Raw genomic sequence first — 18,476 nt, 5'->3', positions numbered from 1 at the left:
TTCCCAGTGTTCCACAGCACCCACTGAATTTCTGCTGTTCTACAGTCTTTATTGTAGAATGGTGAGACTGACACAGGGGGGAGCACTAACATCGTTGCAAAGCTTTGACACTGACGAGGCTTCCTGCCAGGGATGTTTCTAGTTTTTTGGCAGGCCTATGCAAAATCTTGTTTGGCCCCTCTCCCTTTTCCAAGCACAAATCTGCATCATATGCCATATACATAAAAATAAGATCATATGCTTTTTTTTAAAAAATAAATAAATAAATAAATAACACACATACCTCAGATTACAGAACCTGATAATGTTTGGATAAATTACCTAACATCAGCTACATTAGCATAATCGGCTGTTTCCTAATACAACTCATCTAAAATACATTACATTTACTTGCAGTAAATACAACAAAATCATTATTTCTCACAAAGGTTTTGTTGTCAAGTTAACACAGTCGATCCACACATTCATCTTAGCTAGATAGCTCTTCTCTTCTTCTCTTTATAGTCTTTATAGCTGAGACATTCCTTCAGTGTAATGGTACAAAGCAGTTCAGTGGATTACGTATTTGACACTGAGGAATGACTTCACACAGTCTGGTACTTGGTTTACTAACAGCTGATGCAACTCAGTCTAGTTCTTTGATATTTCAAAAAAGACCCACGTTAGCTTGTTTACCACATTAAATGTCACTTTAGTATGTTTGCCTGTTGTTAGTTCTCCTTTTTTTAAACTTTATTTACTCTTGGCATGTGTGTAAGATTAGCCAGAGAAAATGGCAGATAACCTGTTACTATGACCTGGTGATATGACAATATGGCTGTTGGCCATTAGGCACCACAGATGTAGGTGAAGTGCCCTCCTTATGGACACCTCACTGGTGATGATGGGACACTTCTGCTCTTTGAGCCAGATTTATTCTGCTGATCAGAAGATAGAAGAAGTGACCAATGCTGCTGATATTAGAGATAGAAAGATCAGCCTGTGGCAGTTCAAACATTACATTTGCCTTGACATTTTCACTCATCGCTTCTCTACATCTCTGCTGCCTGCAGGTGTGTTGGCAAACTTTTTTTGTTTATTAGCCTTGTTACTGCACACATGGGCTGATGCAGATGTCAAAATGCCAGATACTGCCCAATTAATAACAAATACTTAAACAAAAGAAACAAACTCAAAAGGACATGAATTGGATGAATTCAGAATAAAGAATGGAAAAACATGACCATACCACAGTGTTATTTTTACTGATAAAAATGAGGATCGCAACCTCAAAAGAATGTGAATATCCGCAACAGATTTCATGTCAGTCCTGGTGTAGTCAAAGTGTTGGATGGACTGAAAGACAGCACGGCTGTCCTGCTGTTCCAGGGTCAGAAAGCACTGCTGACCTTCAAACTCCTGTCATGTGGCTCCACTGATTTAATGTCACCAGCAAAGAAGCTCTCCTTGGTGAATAGGTGAACTATTCTGAGGTCACACACTGATGGAGTAAAAGTGTCAGTTATTAATGAATAAGGATGGTGTGAAAATTAACACCAGTATCACATATTAACCATGTCGTGCACAGTTTAAATGTCAGACTGAACTTTAGGAAAATATGTATGGAATGATGCACCCCAAATATTCCTACCACGTGTTTTACTTCTCTCCATCAGAGTTTCAGATGTGTTATCATTTCATATGATAGGTAACCGTAGAAAATGTGAATAAAGAAGAACAAAAGCTGGGGACAAAACATGTGGATGCAGCAAATACATACTTGTACACACTTCTACACACAGATGTAGTACCTTATCAGCATACCCAAGGTCTCACAGCAGCAGCTGCGGGACACCAACCAGCAACAAGCAACTCTTTGAATGAACTGTGACAAGGTGTTGTTCTTTTCCCCCTCCCTTTGTCTTCTGTCTTCCGGGAACACTAATAGGCTCCATGCAGAGTAATGTGACCAATTGAATCATCCTCGCCCCGGAGCTGGAAGCTGCAGATCGGAGGAGCAGAGAGCACCACGCTCAGTCCGGCTCCCACAACCAGAAAACCTCTCTGGGGCAACGCTCTCTCACTTTCCGCTCAGGATTCCTCTAGGATTTTACACCCTGTCCTCCGAGGAACTAGTGGCACCCTTTCCATCTGCCTCGACCCCTTTGCCCACTTGGCAGACCTCAGACCAGCTCTTAGGTGAAAAGGTCAGAGGGCCCCTGTTTAGCCCTGACTGCAGCTCCAGGTGAGTACAAACTTCAGTGTGACACTGGGCAGAGTAAGGAACTGATACCAGGACAATGAGTGAGTGATCAGCTGTGATCTGATCAGTGCTAAGGATATGTGAAGGAGCCTAGGTTCATGTAACATGTTGACTCTATAATACAAAACAGGATTTGTCAGATGATGTCAGTTATCTGCATTTTATAGACTTGGTTATTTGTAGTGAATAGAGTAAAGAAATGATTTTCTAACTAAAACCATTTCTACAAGCCAGAGGTAGTAAACTACCTGCACAGACACAAGGGCATCTGAAAGTTAAAACAACAAACATGATCATTTTTGTCACCACAACAAGATAATTTCAGACATTTGTGTTGTGTGATAAAGTATGTTAGCAGAAGTGAACAGCTGCAGACTGAATGTTACATAAACTGTTCTGCACCCCTCCGAGTTGGCCGTAAAGACACATCTCCACTAAGTTTCTCTGTAACTTGGACATCAGCACAGATAGCTTAGAGACAGGAAAATGGCTGACAAGACAGCGTCACGCGTAGCCGTCAGTACTAGGAGATGATTACAGTAAGTCTAAATATTCCACCAGCCTCGGGGGCTCCACACTCCTTAGAGCAGTTACACAAAGTGTTGTTTGTTTGCATCCACATACATCTGAACTACTCACTAGGGAGGAAAAGTCTCCTAATGTCATTATATACAATTACTATAATGGGATAATCCATGTTCACAGATACACACTAACCATCAAAATTATACAGATGTGACACAGTGAAGGAGGATTTCCCTCCAGCAGCCCAGGATCAACACAGTTGAGGAAACATACTTTCTCTGGTTGTAATCATGTGTAAACTTTGTTCATAATGTGAGCTGAAAAATAGCTCACTAACCTCTGTGAGATAGGCATGATTTAAAGAGCAGAACTGACACTCTGCATTGGCACATTTGTTGTGAAATGACTGTAATACATAAGGAAACGTTTGTAATGAACATGTCTGCAAAGTCATATTCACCTCAGAGGTTCTCTTTAAAGTTGTAAGTTATATTTGATATATTTATAATTGTAAATATATTATTTTTGAGAGCAGAGGAAAGAGCTAATGAAAAAACACCAGTTAAACCCAGTCATTAATGTACTGTATTGAATTTAAGCATTTCTTTTTTTTTTTGACGCCTACATTTTATTAAATCACAAGTCATCCATAAACTTATACCTGTTAGATACAAAGTATATGATGCTATATAGAGAAAGACTAAAATACATTTTAAAACATTTTGAAACAGTGAGGATGAGGGGGAAAGCCACCAAACACATCCCTTATTCCAAGTATTTTATCCATTTTGCCCATCTTCCAATGTATACATCATTTCTTAGTCTATGGAGAAAAGTCTGTCTTTCCATCACCATTTCATCTGAAACTCTTTAGCCTATTATGCACTGTAGATGGGTCCAGTTGTGACCATTCACGTGTAATTGCTTTTTTTGCTGCTACAGTTAATATTTTCAAGAGCTATCTATCGTTTCCTGTAATTCCCTGTGGTGGATCACTCAAATAAAGTGACATATATGTCATTGGGATCTGTAGCCTGACAATATGCTGCATGATTCTTCAAAAACTTTTCCGAAATAGTTGTATCTCGTGGCAGCTCCAAAAAATTGTGGTGGTGATTTGCCTCCCCACCCCCACAGCTTTGAATTTAAGCATTTCTTGTTGAACAGCAGCCACTCAGAGACTTTATGCAGCTTCCCCAAGTCTTCTTGTCCCAATGAGGTCGCCATGTTTGGCACCATCATGCCTGCACCAGAGACCAAATCAACTGTAACTGTGTCTGTATTTGACAACCCACACCACGGATAGAGTTTCAGCATAAATCACAAACTGACATTTGATGTCCTCCATCTCTGTACTGAACTCAAAGACTTGAGACTGATATTAATATTGTGGTGCTGTGTGCTGACTGACTGATCCAGTGACAGCTCTTACACACTGAGATCCACAACAATGAAGCCTCAGCACATGGCTGTCATGTGACGACCTTGCTGACTGATATCAGACTGGCGTTTGCCCAAGCCTCAACACAAAGACCTAAATCAACGTGACTTCACCCTACACACTCCTCATTACTCTGCTCTTACTCTTAATCCAGCATGTCACACACCAGTCCTCACTTGGTCAGCATTTGCTTCATGAATGAATGATTTGTTAGACCCAAGTCAACTAACTGTTCCATTTGTGGTTTAAAGTTTAAACTGGTAGAAACATACTTGATAAAACTATTTATTTTTCATTAACACAACTCCTGCTCCCTCACACTGCACTTGAACTTTGAACTTCTGACGCTCCCTGCTCTTTGTCTTTGGAAAGTAGGCACAGTAAATCCATCAAAAGAAGCTGCATGTGCATAATGAATGCCTGTGTAAACTGCTGGTAAATGTATATTGTAATTGGTGAAGAAGAAGAGTGGAGAGACATGCAGTGCAGTAAGTTTAAAACCCCCCCACAGATGAAAGACACATTCCTACTCTGCATGTCGCTGTGTTCCTCAGACAGATTCCCAGCTGGGACCTGCTCTAATCTCCTGGCAACAATATTGACATAGAAATAGAAACTCTGGAGAGGACAGGACTCTAGCTGTCTGCCTGTCAGGACTGCCTGCACATACATCTGGTGCTCAGAGTGCCTGTGCACACATATGTCCTGTTTAAATCAGATACATGGCGATTCTGCACAGACAGCTTAACCTCAGGATTCAAAGGAACAGTCCTGCATTGAAGGAAGTGTGTTTGTTTACAGTTGTACCCAGAGTTACATGAATAGGATCATATCAGTGTCATCTTTGTGTGTTCATGGGCTTATTTAGCCTAGCTTAGCTCAGATGAACTGCTAGCCTCAACCCACCAAATACGTGATTATGAAAATCACCTAAATCAAAAGGTTTGATCATTCTGGAATTAAGAGTGCAGAGATGTGACTTCAACTCGACTTTGACTTGAACGTTAGTGACTCATGACTTCAGTCAGACTTTAGCTTTTTGACATGTAATGACTTTATATTTTAAACATGTGCAGCAGATCGACTCATTGTCCCGTCAACAGTTGGACCGCCTGACAATAGCCAATCACACAGACAACAGATGATACATCAGATTATCTCAGACTGATGTGCAGACTCTGCTGTGCTCAACAAAAACAAACTGTTGTTTCTGTGTATACACTGTTCTACTCAATAATTTAATTTGTTAAGGACTTCAAATTTAAGACTGGGATTTGACATAGAACTTTCTGGCCTTGACTTCATAGCCAAAGCTTGACAATGACTATGATTTTGTCCCAACTCTGTAAGAATTTGTACATTTCATTTCAATCCTGCTAACAGGTGATGAGAGTTCCTGAGAGTGATGGCAGACAAAAGCTGAAGGAGCATCAAAACTGGAAAGGTCTCATCCTTTATGTAGAATGTATAAGTATCAATGTAATTGGCACAGTTTTTTCTACATTACCTGTGTATCAATTTGACATTTTGTATTTAAGTGACATAAAAGAGTCTACAGCTGTGCCAGCAGCTCTGTGAGGCTAAAGCACAACAGTGTTTGGCAGTAAATACTAACATCAAAATGCTAACATGCTGCTGTTGCAAAGTTTACCACATGTACCATCACAGTTTAGCCTGGCACCATGTTAACATCCACCAAGGCTGAAGGTAATGTCATTAGTTCTGCAGGTATCTGATCATAAACCAAAGCATATGACAAATTAAAACTTTGATGATCCTCTGACTTTTCATCTAAAGCCACCATCTGAGGGGAACATGTCTGAACCATCTAACACAAATTGTTGAGACATTTCACACAAATCAAACAGCCTTGGAGTGGTTTGAAGTTTTGACATATCTTGGTGAACCTGCTCTCAGTCTTTGTGCCAGGCTAGGCTAACACACCTCAGACCTGTCTCTGGACTGGACTGAGATGGAGCTCATACCAGTATTAAATGATAATTTGTGCTTCAGATTTCCCACCATCTAATTAATTATGGGTGTCTTTCGTCATTTCAGGACCACCTTAACTTACCCTGCTTTAGATTCACTTACAACCATGACAACCAAATCCACCAGCAGTGTTTTGGGTGGGAAGGCTTCCTCCTCTCCTTTGTTGTCCTCTCCACCACGCCAGCGCCTGGTCACCAAAGATGGACACTGCGCCCTTCGTCCTCCTCTGTGTCCCTCAGGCTCATGGCGTGGGGCCTCGGGCAGAGCCTGGCTGCTGGCCCTGCAGGACCTGTGGGGACTGTTGGTGGGTCTGCGCTGGAGGTGGGTCCTTCTGGCCTTCTGCGCCTCCTTCCTGGCCCACTGGCTGCTGTTTGCCTGTCTGTGGTACTTACTGGCCCACCTCAATGGAGACCTGGCTGTGCAGGATCACGATGCTCCCCCCCAGGGGCATGTGGTTTGTGTGAAACACATTACCAGTTTCACCGCTGCCTTTTCATTCTCCCTGGAGACACAGCTCACCATCGGCTATGGCACCATGTTCCCCAGTGGGGACTGTCCCAGTGCCATAGCGCTGCTGGCTGTGCAGATGCTGCTGGGGCTCATGCTAGAAGCATTCATCACAGGTAAAGCTCTCCTGTCACTACCTTGACCTGACTTGTCTCCACACTCATCATTTACTCTCAATGAAAGGTTTAACAGACACAAGAAAGCTGAACCTAATCACCATATTGGCCAAAAATGAAAAAGAGATTTTTTTTCTGGTTATTGCAATTGAAATGTTGTGAGTTGTCATAAATTTGAGGATTAGACATTTACATACTGACACCAGCAGGTGTTTGAGTTTGAGTCAAAGTCTGTTTCCTCTGTATACTGGTATACTGTTAAAAACATGTAGTACAGCAAGAAGTACAATATTTCCCTCCTTAGTAAAGTACAAGTCCAGTACAGTACTATTTAGTTAATTTCCACCACTGCAACCAGTTATCTCTAAAACACCCAAATCTCATCTCAGAGCCTCAGGTAACACAAAGAGGAAACACAAACCAACACAACACCCTCATAACATTAAGAGAGTGTTACATTATGGGTTGTTTGTAGCCTTAATGTTCAGTTCTAAAAGTGTGTAATAGTGATGACTGTGAACCACTGAACCAGCGCAGAAGGCTGACAACAGTTCATTGTTTCTAGCTTTTATAATGCAGACACTGTGACACCTGCTGGACAACCCCTGGTACTGCATTTCTACAGAAACTGTGATTAAGAAGTTCGTCTCAGCGCTGACATTTAAATGTATAGTTCAGTAAAGAATGTACAGAATCTGCCTCTCTGCTTTCAAACACTGCATCAGATCATCTGTCACTCAAAGCTGACTTCAGATCTAATGGCATCAAAACAGGACAGTAACTAAGTACATTCACTCAACTACTGTACTTCAGTAGAACTTTGAGGTACTTGTGCTCCTCTTCAGTATTTCCATTTTGTATTAATTTAAATATTTCAGAGGGAAATATGCACTCTGGAGTGCACTGCATTAATCTGACCAGTTACTTGTTGCAGACTGTTCATTGAACACATATGATGAGCACACAATACACAATACTTTGTCAAAGATTAAACCAGTGGCTCCCAGCCATCTGTTAAATCAGTGTGTAGTTGGGACCACATTTCAGATGTTTCTGAGTTGGTAACAGTTCTACCAAAGACACATTTGCTCTCTAAGTGTCCCACATAGATTATTAAACAAGTGTTTGAGCCAGTTACACTGGAGCTATATCTCAGCTATACAGTGAAATGCCGCTTATGAACTGATACATCAGTGTTAGCAGATTCTCTGAGATTAGATTGTTATCTCTCACTTACTGAAGAAGAACTACTGTTACTTTTGACATATATTATGATTAAATATATAATGTTGATAAGACGTCTGTACTTTTACTTAGATGGGTTTTTAAGGCAGGATGTGTCATATTGTACATTTTCAGAGCAGTCACTCAGTTGGAAGTCATTAAATAGGCTAGAGAAAATAACATTCAGCATTTACAATGTAAAAAATAGAAGTCCCTTTGAACAAAAGCAAATGCATTGAATTTAAAGGTAGCCAGAGTGGCACCAGCTGTGCTCATATTCACCTCACTGCTGTTTACAGCTTCATTCAGATTTAAACTGTTTCTGATCTGAAAATTTACCACCTCAAAGAGAAATGTGATTCTACACATGGACAGAATGCCTGGAATGCATCTACTCATTTTTACACCTGGTCAGTTTCATTTTTTCTAAATGGCAGATCTCCCTTTATCCAAAAGCAAAAGATGGTGAACACTTTCAGACTATTTGAAGAAGAATCTGTGTCCATGGCATTGCAAAAGGGAGGACCACAGAGGCTGAGTTAAAGCCTGCCGTCCTAGTGACAGGTTTAACGATGGAGACATCAGAGACATCAGCTGAGAGAGAAGTTTAAAACCCACCTACTCTCACACCTGTCGCACCCTGTCGTGATTGTCAGTTTTTCAGTGTCAGAAAGTTACTGAAATTGATACAGTTTATAGGTGTTAACTGAGTTACATGTAGTGGACATCTATTTTCTAGAAGATTTTGTGGTTTTACCTCTGTTGATATTATGAGGACCTGGTTTCTTTTGCTGCAGTTTCCTGTAAAGCAGGAAGTAAAACTCTCAAAACATCCAATCATCACACTACATTGACTTCTTAATGTCTTTTCTCAGGTGCATTTGTAGCCAAGATTGCACGTCCCCAGAAGCGAGCAGGAGCCATCCAGTTCAGCCCCCAGGCAGTGGTGGGCCAGCACCAGGGCCAGACTTGCCTCATGCTACGAGCCACCAACCTGCTGCAGCGACCTCTGGTGGATGTAAAGGTGAGTGCCGTGCTCTATGAGGAGCATGAAGGTCAGGCCCTTCACCAGACCTCTCTGGACTTCCACTTGGATCATCTGGGCCAGCAGCCCTGTCCATTCTTCATCTTCCCACTCACCTTTTACCACCCTCTGGATCGCCGGAGCCCCCTCTACCCCACCCTGTGTGAGGGCACATCCAACCACTTTGAGCTGGTGGTCTTCCTGTCAGCTTTGCAAGAGGGAACTGGCGACTCCTGCCAGAAGAGGACCTCCTACCTGCGCCAGGAAATCCAGTTTGACCGTCGCTTTGTCCCAGCATTGGGGCTGGATGCTCGGGGGAGGTACATTGTAAGCACCCAGCATTTTGACACAGCCCACTCAAAGGAGCCTTTGAACAAGGACTGTGTGGTACAGATCAACGGAGATGGCAGCGACAGGATGGAGTAAGGATGCTGAGGGGGAGGTCTGATAGGGACAGATGGGAGTCTCTGGGGGTTAACTCGAGAGGGTAACAGTGGGGCAGATATTTTTGTCAGGAGCTACTTGATGAGAATTGGTCAATCAGAATTTTTGTTTAAACATTTGCAATTAAAATTTATGTCAGACATTGGTACTGCTGCAGTCTCCCTCACCTGGAGGCCTTAATGCAATAATCCCCCACTGGCTTCCCACTCAACAGGGGGCACAGCTTCAGGGGACTAAGTGTGAATGAATACTGTTACAAAATGGGTTTTATTTTTGTCATTCAGTTCTATTGTTTAGAATAACATTCTCACCACATTACGAGCTAAGACCTCAGAACATGGCTACACTGCTAAAAATACATCCAGCGGGGCAAGAAACACAAGCAGTCAGACCATCAGATGGGTTTGAAACAAATCTCCAGGCTAGACAAATTCATTTGAACAGTAAAATTTCGATCTACTGTAAACATCCACAACAGTTTCCAGACCCACTTCCTGTTTCAGCTTTGACCTGCTGCACTAATGTAGTTGTCTGTTAAAATGAGCCACGTCCCTCTCTGCATTCTGAGATCTCAACATGTACTATGTTGAGTACAGTGTTATCATAGCTGATGGACGGGACGGCCAGAGCTACAAAAATAAAATCCAAGTTGTAATAAAACACAGTTTTCTCTTAAATTTGATCCAACTGAATTTGTATTTCATTATTCTTATTTTTTGTGTAAAGTGTTGGAACTGGACTGAGTGGGATCAAACTATATTTGAAAATATTTAGTTGAGCTGGGATGGCACAAGTAATTTCAAAGTCAGCTCCATTAATCAACATTTTACTGATAATATTGAATCAAATGACCGTGTTTAACATGAACAGGCATTCATAGCAATGGACCCACAGAGTATTATCCCCACCTGTACAGGTGGGGCTCATCGTTTTGGCTTTATAGCATTTGGGGTTTGGTGCAGTCTCTCTGCTCCCATCAACCTTGTGTCCAGTCACAGCGTGGTTTTTCAGCTTTAAAAAGGGTGTTCTTTATGTTACAATCACATAAATATGTTACACACAGGTTTTTTTTTTTTTTGTTTGTTTTTTTTTAGAAAACATTTATTTATTGTATCTATCATTGGATGAAGACATGTTTGCATGCTGTTCATCAGAAAGCTGTATCTGACTCTGAAATGTATTCTGCCATCACAGTTTGAACTAGAAACTTGTACCTGAATTTATTGGAATTTGCTTTCAACAATTCATTTTCCAAATCTCACATACAAGTAAAGACTGTGGATTCAATTTTCTGAACTACAAATTCGGAGGTACCACATTCAGCTCTGATAGCTGCTGGCACAAATATCTGCCCACAGGTTAACAGGTGGTGAGTTCAACTGACTGACAGGAGTAATGATGGATGGATTATTACAGGGTTGGCACCAGGCAGATGGAGCTGGGGACAGTGATGAACCTCTCCATCTCCTAACTTCCATAAGAAGCACATTATGTCACACTTGAATGCTCCACACAGCAGTGCAGTGGGTTGAACCTGACCGGTTGATTGGCTACGCTAAATTGCCCATAGATGTGAATGTGAGTGTGAATGGTTGTCAGCCATGTGACCATCTGTCCAGGGTCTCCCCAGTGTCAGCTGGGACTGAATCCAGACCCAGACTCCAAGTGAACACTGGGTCTACAGTGGTGCTGGTGACCTCATCTGCAAAGTGGTGCTTTGAGCTAAAAGCTAATGTCAGCATGCTAACAGGCTCACAGTGAATCCAAATGTCCTCTGTCTGGATTTCAGCTGAACCCTCCTGGACTTGAGTCATGATCACATCAGGCTTTGGCGCAAGTTGATGGGACTGATGGTGTGACAGAGAGAAGGGTGAAAGAATAAATCAAAGAAAACATCTGCTTTAACCATTTAAAGATTTTAAGTCCACATATTGAGATTCAGCCACTGCTACCATGAAGGTGAAGTTTACTATGGTCACCATCTTAGTTTAGCGTGTTAGCATGCTAACATTTGCTAATTAGCACTAATCATTTGAGTCACTTTGCAAGAAAAAAATGACAAACATTTTCTGGTTCTGGCAATTTGTACACACAGCCTTGGTTTCTGGAAACTTGTAATATTCATTTCTCACTATTTTCTGATATTGTATGGACCAAACAATTGATTGTTTAATTGAGAAAATAATCAGCAGATTAATCAGTGATGAAGATAATTGTTAGTTAATCTGCAGCCCTAATTCTGTGTTAAGTTTTATTCTGATATAAAATCATGGAATATCCTCTAAAGCATCTCATATACACAGTAGAACCCTGCATTCACAATCATGGGCCTAATAACTATATTTGCATTCATGCTAATTTGTGTGAAGTGTCACTGGTGGCTGCTGATCAATAGATATGTATCTAGATCAATGTGTATGACATAATACAAAAAATATACATCATATCAGAATGGGTTGACACTAATAGACCAGATACACCAGACAAGGTATACTGCTAAACCAATGTATCAAACTCACCCTGTAAGAGTGAAAATGTTGGAACATATGTAAAAAAAAAAATGCTACAAACAAAACTACACTGTAAGGCTGTTAATATTTTTTGCTGCCCTGAGTGCAGACTTCATGGCAGTTTCAATCCACCCATGAGGTGTGGCTGTATGTTCTCCTGCAAAGTGCACCCGTCCCTCATTCTGGAACAATTCTCTGGCATAGTGTCCTTGCTGGTAGGGTGTAAACAGTGCAAAGGCTCCCAGACTATAAGGATCCAAGCCCCACTTCTTCACCAGCCCCCCTGTGCACAGATGCCTGATTACCTCTCCATGGATTTTGACCAAGTCCTCCAGGACCACTGCCATCAGCTCCTTCTCACTCATCCCCTGGAAGAGGGTGGAATCGTCGGAGCAGGTGTAAGATGCAAGAAGGGCCCCTGCGGCTGTACCAGGGAAGCTGTGGCTGGGGTAATAGATGAAACGAGAGGGCCGATCTGTGACACTCTTCCCTCCTCTGATGCCCTCTTTTTCCCAGAAGCGCTCTCTGAAGCTGAGTATCACCTTGGTGGAGCTGGCGTAATGAACTGAGCGCAGGGCCTCCATCTTGTCCCCAGAGAGAGGGGGTTGGAAGTTAATGAAGAGGGTGGCCTTGGCTGTGGCCGTTACCAGGGCATAGTCCACAGTTAGGTTGGTTAGGGAGCCTGAATTACGCCAGTCCTGGTATGTTATAGTTAGATTGCTGTTACCTGTTTGGTTGATCAACTTGACCTTTGAGTTGAGAAGGATTGTAGCATTTAACACCTGATAGAAAGCCCGGGGGAGATGGTCAAAGCCATCTGTCACTTCAAAGTACCTGGGGAAAAAAACACTTATGAAAACCTCTTAATCACAATACGTTATTAAAGCTGCTCTAATCAATATTTTTATACTAACAATGGATAAAACAACTGAATAGGTATCACTCATAATGATAAATCCACAGAGAATTATCACCTGACTCATCTGTAATTCCATTCAGCCCCCTCACTCTCTATAGGACAGGTGAGAGTGAACCAAAACTGAAAAAAGCATTTTAGGCTGAACAGCCAAACAATGAGCTAAAACTCACTATAAAGATTCAGGTGATATTTCTCTGTAGATTGATCACTGTGAGTGACCCCTTTCACATTATCATATTGTTTCGCATTGTGAATCAGATGTGACAAATTAAAGGAAAAAGCCAATAATAATAATAATAATAAATAAAAATGGAAGAATGGTGTTATATCCCTCCAGCAGAGTTCCAGAGCCTTGTAAAATCAATGCTAAGGTGCACTGAAGCTATTCTGGCAGCTCATGCTGGTCCAGCACCTTACAAAGATGCATTATGTTATGCTAATTCAATTCAATTCAGTTTTATTTATGTAGCGTCAAATCACAACAGAAGTTATCTCAAGGCACTTTTCATATAGAGCAGGTCTAGACTGTACTCCTTATATTTACAGAGAGAGATCCAACAATTCCAGTAGTTACATTATGTTTTTCCTTTAATTTATCACTTGTCTGTATACAATGTACTTTGCACTGTAGTTAAGAGTATAAAATAGTATAAAGTTGAAGTACTCAAGTGAAGTACCTCAAATGTGTAAATAGGTACAGTGCTTGAGTCTATATTGTTACTTTCCACCAATCACTGACCACTATGTTAGCCTAGTAGCCCTACTATGTGTTAATATAATTTTGGGTCTTTCACACCTTTTAAATTTTGCATCTTATTTGACCCTATGCACGTACAATGGAAGAAATAAAGTAATCTGTAAAGAAATGAAAGAATAAACTAGATTTTTAACATTTTTTGCAAACTTAGGCTTTAAACAGAATGTGTTATCATTGCTTATTAAATTTAAAAATAAATGCATAATATGCTGTATCTTCACATGAGATTCAAAAATTATACCATCCTATCTCATCCTACCATCCAGTTTTTCTGGCCCCTGTCCACTGAATTTTAATTTCAGAGATGCTCTATCTCTGACAACCACTAGTAAGCCAAACTGATATCCATAGGCTCCATGTTGCCAGACACAAAATTATAAACGGAATATTTCTTACTCAGTGTTGTCATTAATGTCTGACTGTATGTACAGCATCTCTATCAGTGATGTGTAGAAGAGGCTGTTTTCATTCAGGATGTCCCCAATCATCCTCAATGCACCACGACTCAGGTTGGCCTCCTTCACAAGATATTCCTACAATCAAATGTAAAATGTTATTCATAGAGTGAAATGTTTCATTCAAATTCAAACTATGGCCTGTGTGACATCTGTTAAGACAATGTCAAAATAAATTAATCAATACCTTCACTGTGTAGGAATCATATTTATCCAACATTGCACTGCAGCCAATTGTCTTGAGGTCATCCCTCACCTGTGCATAGAATTCTTATAATATGATATTGTAATCCTTGTGCAATAAAACAATATTAATGTCTGTAGAAATAATAACAATAGTGTTAATGTGTGAAATGTTTACAAACCTTCCACAGTGCCTGACTGAAGAGTTGAGCAGCTGACTTCCCCCTTTCTCTCTCATTCAAGCTGTAGTTGAGCACACCTGGGTTGTTTTCCACAGCATAGGTTTTATGTAAAACTCCATTTACCAAATAGTAGGTGTTGATGTCATCTTGGATGAAGTGGTTTAGGGAAATTTGTAATTTGGAGGCAAAGGAAAGCAGAATCCTGTGGAAACATTCTTCTACTTAGATACGAAGACCAGTGGTGAATGAGGTATTTAGATAATTTAGTTAAGTTTTTGGCCACTCTGGGGCAATGCAACAAGATGTATACGTAACCTTGACATATCATCACCTTATACATACATACATACATATATATATATATATATATATATATATATATATATATACCTGTTGATATGTTAAATTTAATAACAAACAGTTGTCTATTTACACATGAAGTCCTGTTTCTGGCCACCTGACAAATGTAAATCCAATATTCATTCTTTTAGCTCTCTCCTGAGGAAAATATCTGCCTGTTTAGCTGCTAAGTGATTCACTGTACACAGGTAGTGTACAGAGGGATTGTTAATGTAAAAATATTCATTAGAACAGCTTTAAGTGGAAGTAGCAATACAACAATGTTAAAACACTGTTACAAGTAATTACAAGTTCTGTGTTCCGTCTTGTGCCTCAGGAAAACTGAAGTATCCAACAGCATGACTTACTTTGTCTTTTTAGCTAGTTGAAAAAAAAAAAAGACTGCAGGGCATCTAGACTAGAATCCATTCGTACCAGTAGCTATAGTTATCAAATTATTCTAGTGGACTACAAAGTAAGCTTAAGTATCTCATAATAAGTATTTTTGAAATTTTACTTGAATATAGTGCTTGAATTGAAAACAAATTGGCATTACTCAGCTTTACCTCATGCAAAAACTGATCAAACAAAGAACCTTAGTTACACATCGCTCTGCTCATGTTACTGTCATATTATGGCCCAACTATAAGACTATAAGACTCACTTATGAAAGCTGGGGATCCTCATGGCACCCACTTCTGCATACCAGCCTTCTTTTCTGTTCCTGAAGGTCTCCACACGTCCTCCAATTCGGTCACTTGCTTCTATTATGGTCACCTTGTAGTCCACATGGGACACATAATCAGTATATCGAATACACTTTTATCTGTACAGCATATAGTATGTACTTTAAGAAATCAAGGAATTTATTTTCATATGCATCAAAATACCACCAGTGCATTTTCATTGCATTCCCATACAATGAAAAAATCTGCATGTTCAAGTATACACAGCATACACTCGCTATCACAAAGAGTTATAAACTAGTACAAATACTACGCCTCATCCAGCCATACCTGGATGTCAGCCTATTATTTTGGATGCCCACTTAACAGTTTTGTCAAGTCAGGACAGACAGGTTACCAAACCACACCTAAACTACATCCATGAACATTCTGAATAGTGCACTGATAGAAACTGACCAAACATATTTGTCTTCAGGTATCTAAGAAAATATAGTCTTTGTTGTGCCTTCAGTAGGCTGTAAAGCAGTAGACTGGAACAGTAACCCTATGGCACCCCTGTGCTGGCAATAATAGTGGAGGAATACTTATTTCTGACTCTCTCACTGTCTGTAGTCTGTCTTTTAAGAAAAGAGATACAGATACCAATACACAGACCAGCTGTTTTAGACCAGTGTTGCTGCGTTGAATGCTCAACTATAGTCTAAGAACAGCAATGCGCCATAGGAATGCATGTTGACCTTCAAGATGCTCAAGGACAGTGCAAGACAAAAGAAACAGCACACATCTGCTCAGTCAATCAATAAACTGACATGGCTCAAGAGTACCAGGTAAGGTATAAAAGGTTTTAACCAATTTTTAAAGAATTTCTTCACTGACATTGGAGCAATTGGCCTGTAGTCATTATGTTGCTTTAGACTTCTTAGTCACAGGTAGTGTATAATCAATGTTCTTTTAAAACAGGTAATAACAAAACAAGAAGATAGTGACCGGTTAAAAGTATCATCATACACAGTAGATAGTTGAGTGGAAGAACACTTCAAAACCTGGCAGGAAATACCATCCAAACCTGCAGCCTTCCTTGCTTTGACAGATTTAACAACAAACACACCACTCTGTGTCACCTGCAATGCAGTGTCAGAGATGTTAGCTGTCTCTCTGTATTCTGATAGATCAGAGGGTGACTCAAGTGTCATCAGTATTTACTCAGAAAATGTTTGTTTACTGTCAAAGAACAGGTAACATTACAAGCTGATATCATTATTTCCTCACTATAAATGAATTTACCTTATGGCCAGCATCTTCTAATAACTTTGCAGCGGTCAAACCAGCGATGCCCCCACCGATGACTGCTACATGAGTAGGCGTCTTAGTGGTAGGAAGACCTTTATCCACAATGTCGAGAAGCTCGCTGTAGTCTGTATCTTGGAGGCACTCATACAGAGGGTCTCCAATGATCCCACTCACAGTGAACACCACAACACCCACTAGAACCAGAGGAACTGGTGGAGGAAAATATCAGTTCAAGGGATGAATCATGAGGCAAATGCAGAAGAAGAGTCAGACTTAAATAGCTAAAACTGAAAAAGTTTAAGTGATGACTAACTTCCAACTTCCTGTTTCTGGTCTTTAATGCTGAACTTAAAATCATAAACAAATCACATCTCTAGGCAGAACTTAAGACAAATAACAAAATGTTGTCCATACTGCATAGTACTGCACGATTAGTTCTCCCTTCAGTAAAATTTATTCAGTTATACTTGAGAGATAAATTTCATAATTAAGTCGTAGCAGCATCACTCTTTTAATCATTAATGTATTATGTCATAGCAGTTTAATACTCACAGAATTTACACAGTGCCATATGAGGGATCATCTTGATGAAAAAACTCCACGGTCCGGGCTTCTTCCTTCTGCTGATGATACTGACACTATTAGAGGAAAAAGAAACCTGCCAGAGATGAGAGAGGCTTAGGTTTATGCTATCATAAACAAGCAGAAGTTTGATGTTCAACTTAGCTAAATGTGTTTGCTTTAAAACTGAAGTGTTGTTTCCTAAAACACACAAAAAAATGCATTACATTTTGTACAAAAAAAAAAAAAAAAAGCTGTTAAATAAGGCACACCCAGAAGTGTCTTACCTAAAATGAGAAATGAGAATATAATGAAATAATAATACTGGTTCAGATTTGAATATCTCTCAGGCTGCATTTCACTTACCTTTATCAAAGGTTCTGTCTCATAAGTTATCATATGCCTTTGCATGATGGAGGAGAAATGACTAGGTCCTTGATAAAGCTAAACTTTCAACACTGTGTCTCTCCATATGAAAGCAACCTGGAAAGCCTGGAAGCGTGGTATGTGTGAAATTGCACACAATGTAGTTTTAATGAGGGACGGTGTGGCTCCTCAAGTCTTCTAGAAATATTTTCCCACACCAGCTCGCGAGTCAACCACACTGAACAAATCAGATTAGTGAGGTTATACTAGTCATCTGCATACCTCATTTCCTCCATCTTCATTCATTTCAATATCTGACCTGAAAGTGCTCATTTAGTGGTATCAAACTTAAAGCTGAATTAGTCTACATTACATTAAATATACTTCACCAAACACAATACATTCACAGAAATATTTTCTCACCCTTCTCCTTCTGTGTCCTATGATAATGGCATGTAGGCAGCTTTTATGGGCTGCAGTAAATGAAAGCAAAAGCAGACGATAAAAAGGGGCAAAGTTTCATTTTCCTTACAAGATCAGTAGCTATATTTAAGGCTTAATGAATAGTTACTTTTAAAAGAAACTGGAAGTCATAGAGATGACAAAAGACAGTACTGAGGAAATGTTTTATTTAACAGACAACAACAAAGGAATAGAAAAAGAGAAAAACATAGCAGTCAAAACCTCAAGGAGTGTGAAATTTCTTTATTGCC

At 40.2% G+C, this 18,476-nt stretch overlaps 2 protein-coding genes across 4 annotated transcripts; one reads left to right on the top strand and one right to left on the bottom strand.

Annotated features, from left to right (window-relative positions):
- Positions 1 to 1,900: 1,900 nt before the first annotated feature.
- On the top strand, positions 1,901 to 11,596 carry kcnj13 (potassium inwardly rectifying channel subfamily J member 13). Of its 2 annotated transcripts, XM_018701739.2 has the most exons (3): positions 1,901 to 2,224; positions 6,267 to 6,823; positions 8,923 to 11,596. In XM_018701739.2, exons 2-3 carry the CDS (start codon positions 6,307 to 6,309, stop codon positions 9,495 to 9,497), a joined length of 1,092 nt encoding a protein of 363 aa, XP_018557255.1. In that variant the 5' UTR covers positions 1,901 to 2,224; positions 6,267 to 6,306; the 3' UTR covers positions 9,498 to 11,596. The 2 variants fall into 2 exon arrangements, with proteins under 2 accessions (XP_018557255.1, XP_050921479.1); XM_051065522.1 differs by lacking the exon at positions 1,901 to 2,224 and having other exon boundaries at positions 5,994 to 6,823.
- A 153-nt stretch (positions 11,597 to 11,749) lies between these two features.
- On the bottom strand, positions 11,750 to 18,234 carry il4i1 (interleukin 4 induced 1). 2 transcript variants are annotated; one of them, XM_018701716.2, is made up of 8 exons: positions 18,187 to 18,234; positions 17,389 to 17,494; positions 16,831 to 17,045; positions 15,525 to 15,637; positions 14,522 to 14,723; positions 14,344 to 14,412; positions 14,098 to 14,234; positions 11,750 to 12,859 (listed from the first exon to the last, which is right to left on the bottom strand). In XM_018701716.2, exons 2-8 carry the CDS (start codon positions 17,417 to 17,419, stop codon positions 12,091 to 12,093), a joined length of 1,536 nt encoding a protein of 511 aa, XP_018557232.1. In that variant the 5' UTR covers positions 17,420 to 17,494; positions 18,187 to 18,234; the 3' UTR covers positions 11,750 to 12,090. The 2 variants fall into 2 exon arrangements, with proteins under 2 accessions (XP_018557232.1, XP_018557222.1); XM_018701706.2 differs by lacking the exon at positions 18,187 to 18,234 and adding an exon at positions 17,764 to 18,168.
- Positions 18,235 to 18,476: the final 242 nt, after the last annotated feature.

The sequence above is a fragment of the Lates calcarifer genome, linkage group LG21, assembly GCF_001640805.2.
Source record: "Lates calcarifer isolate ASB-BC8 linkage group LG21, TLL_Latcal_v3, whole genome shotgun sequence".
In the NCBI taxonomy this organism is placed as follows: domain Eukaryota; kingdom Metazoa; phylum Chordata; class Actinopteri; family Centropomidae; genus Lates; species Lates calcarifer.
Note: the sequence above shows the minus strand (reverse complement) of the source record. Positions and strands in the feature narration are given on the sequence as shown.

What these genes read in the sequence shown, in the direction of transcription:
- kcnj13 (XM_051065522.1), top strand. Translation starts at nt 6,244, where the DNA reads ATGGGTGTCTTTCGTCATTTCAGGACCACCTTAACTTACCCTGCTTTA. An exon ending in GCTAGAAGCATTCATCACAG is followed by an intron (nt 6,824 to 8,922) that starts GTAAAGCTCTCC and finishes GTCTTTTCTCAG; the next exon opens with GTGCATTTGTAGCCAAGATT.
- il4i1 (XM_018701706.2), bottom strand. Translation starts at nt 17,808, where the DNA reads ATGCAAAGGCATATGATAACTTATGAGACAGAACCTTTGATAAAG. An exon ending in AGGATCCCCAGCTTTCATAA is followed by an intron (nt 14,724 to 15,524) that starts GTGAGTCTTATA and finishes ATGTTTCCACAG; the next exon opens with GATTCTGCTTTCCTTTGCCT. An exon ending in ATGATTCCTACACAGTGAAG is followed by an intron (nt 14,235 to 14,343) that starts GTATTGATTAAT and finishes ATTTGATTGTAG; the next exon opens with GAATATCTTGTGAAGGAGGC.